The sequence below is a fragment of the Sinocyclocheilus rhinocerous genome, unplaced genomic scaffold (assembly GCF_001515625.1).
Source record: "Sinocyclocheilus rhinocerous isolate Xijiao unplaced genomic scaffold, SAMN03320098_v1.1 scaffold549, whole genome shotgun sequence".
Classification (NCBI taxonomy): Eukaryota; Metazoa; Chordata; class Actinopteri; order Cypriniformes; family Cyprinidae; genus Sinocyclocheilus; species Sinocyclocheilus rhinocerous.
Genome location: NW_015664999.1, coordinates 103,564 through 105,774, shown reverse-complemented (window position 1 = coordinate 105,774; position 2,211 = coordinate 103,564). Strand labels below are relative to the sequence as shown.

The 2,211-nt window shown below is 36.3% G+C and overlaps 1 protein-coding gene across 2 annotated transcripts in view; it reads left to right on the top strand.

Annotated features, from left to right (window-relative positions):
* Positions 1-1,280, top strand: part of LOC107730751 (transient receptor potential cation channel subfamily M member 4-like) — a 26,427-nt gene extending 25,147 nt beyond the window's left edge. For both annotated transcript variants that reach the window (XM_016541670.1, XM_016541668.1), the window contains 2 exons: positions 232-328; positions 669-1,280. In XM_016541670.1, the coding sequence (XP_016397156.1) occupies positions 232-328; positions 669-703 (132 nt within the window). In that variant the 3' untranslated portion in view covers positions 704-1,280. The remainder of the gene's footprint in view (positions 1-231; positions 329-668) is intronic.
* Positions 1,281-2,211: the final 931 nt, after the last annotated feature.

Genomic DNA, 2,211 nt, shown 5'->3' with positions numbered 1-2,211 from the left:
GACGCGTTTCAGAAAGGCGGGGCATAGAGGAGAAACAATAATGTACAGTATGTGGAAAATAATGTGTTTTTTTAACCTTAAACCGCATAAACACATTTCATTACACCAAATACACAAAATTATGTTCTTTTTAGCAACATCATATGACCCCTTTAATGAACCTGTGCTTTAAAGCGGACCTCAGGTTTTTGACCGACACTCCATGTCTCTTTCTGTTTGCTTGTTACTCAGGTGCAGTATTGCTCTACTGCCCTCTCCTGGATAGTGGAGGCACTGTCTCAGAGTGATGTTGTAAAGCAGACACGTCCACCTCCTCTTCCTTCCAAAGGTGTGGTGTCCTGTCCACTCTCCCCTGCCTTTCCCCCACTTTGCAGCGTCAAAGTGTAGCTTATGTTTCTCAGGTTCCCTCTTAGTAACAGTGTTTACGGTGTTGGTTTGGCTGTAACATTTTAATGATCCTTATTTACATATAAATATACAGTTATTGAGGGAGACATAACGTCCTCATACAGTCTTTATATATAAAACAGTTCCTGGAGGGCCACAGCCATAGATAGATAGATAGATAATGTATGTTTGTAGAAATCTTAGTGTTTAAAATTTTTTTGTTACTTCTAAATACTTTCAGTATTATGTTAACTATCATGCCTCTTCTGACTGTGTTTCAGGTATTGCTTCTAAACGGCCCACTTTTTCCAGATGAAAATTATGCTGATAATGCAGATATGCAAACGTCTGCATATTATGAACTTATTTTTTGTATGATTCTTTGTGCCATTTCAGCTTATTGACATGTTATATGTCAAGAACATGTTGTTTGTATCAGATTTTTAACATTGCATCAGGAAGAAAAATGAAATATACTGTAATATTTTCATTTAACAAGTATAGTCCATGTTTCACATATATGAGTTGATTTACCCCAGGGACAGGAAAGGCACAGCATAATGATCATAACCACCCAGGAGAGCTCATCAAAACTGTAATAGAATCTTGTGGGTCACTTTTAATCATTGGTCATTTGTTTCTTACCGATATTTATGCTTTGTCTTGTAAACGCTACAAAATAATTTATAAGTGAATGGCAATAATCAATGCAATCTTCCACAATTACACTGTGATAACATTCGTATTGTGTCTGTTACTGACTATTGGAAATCATTTTATTTTCTGTGATCGTAATTTATCACATTTTTTACAAACCTGTGTTTTTATGTTTTTTTTTAAATTACTGATTTAAAATGGCGTTAATGTACCAATTAAACTTAAATTTGCTTTTACATTCTCTTCTCTGTTTTCTATTCTCAGTATTCACCAGTGGCCATCTGTAATGACCCTGTCCCCTTTTGAGTAGCATTTGATTCCTAGGTTGGCATGGTCTTAGTCTCCTACAAGCCTTACATGGCAAGAGCTGCAGTCGATGAGGATCAGGTTGTCATCTTCAGTAACAGTGGAGTGGGGCGGGGGGCATGGGGGGGACTTGACTCTTCTAAGGATCTCTGCTTAAATCTTACTGGAGCTAAATCAGCACATCATCTTAGTTTAGCCACTTGCTCGGTATGAACATTAAAGTGCTGCTGTTTTCAGAACAGAATCTGTGTGCAAGCAGCTTTACTTGCATGAACATGCATGTGGAATTTTAGCAATTAGCATATCAACTAATTTAATTTGCTATGTTGCCTGAGAGAGCCCATTACTACACTCTTAGAAACAAAGGTTCATTATTGGCATTTATGGTTGCATGAAGAACCTTTAACATATATCCTTGGAACCTTTCCATTCCACAAAAGATTCTTTAAAGTGGAAAGGGGTTTGTTAGATTTTTTAAATGTTCTTCACTCTAAGAAAAATGGTTCTTCTATGGCATCACTTGAAAAAAAAAACTTTTTGGAACCTTTATTTTTTAACAGTGTAATACATCACATTTAGCAGATTCAACCTTTAAAGCTTGAAAAGGTTATGTGTCATCATGTGCTTAGACATAGACATCAATCATAGGGTATAACATCTCATAATATTTTAAAATGTACTCATAAAGAAATGATATATTTACAAAGAACTATCATATCCACAAAAATAATAATTGCCCGAAGCAATAGCAAATCTAAGACTCAGACAAGCTGAAGATGCTTTTTGAAATGTGCAGACTGGACAGAGAAGTGACCCAGGTGGAGCGCAGGCTGAGAGCTAAATGCTTTAATGAGTGAGGAG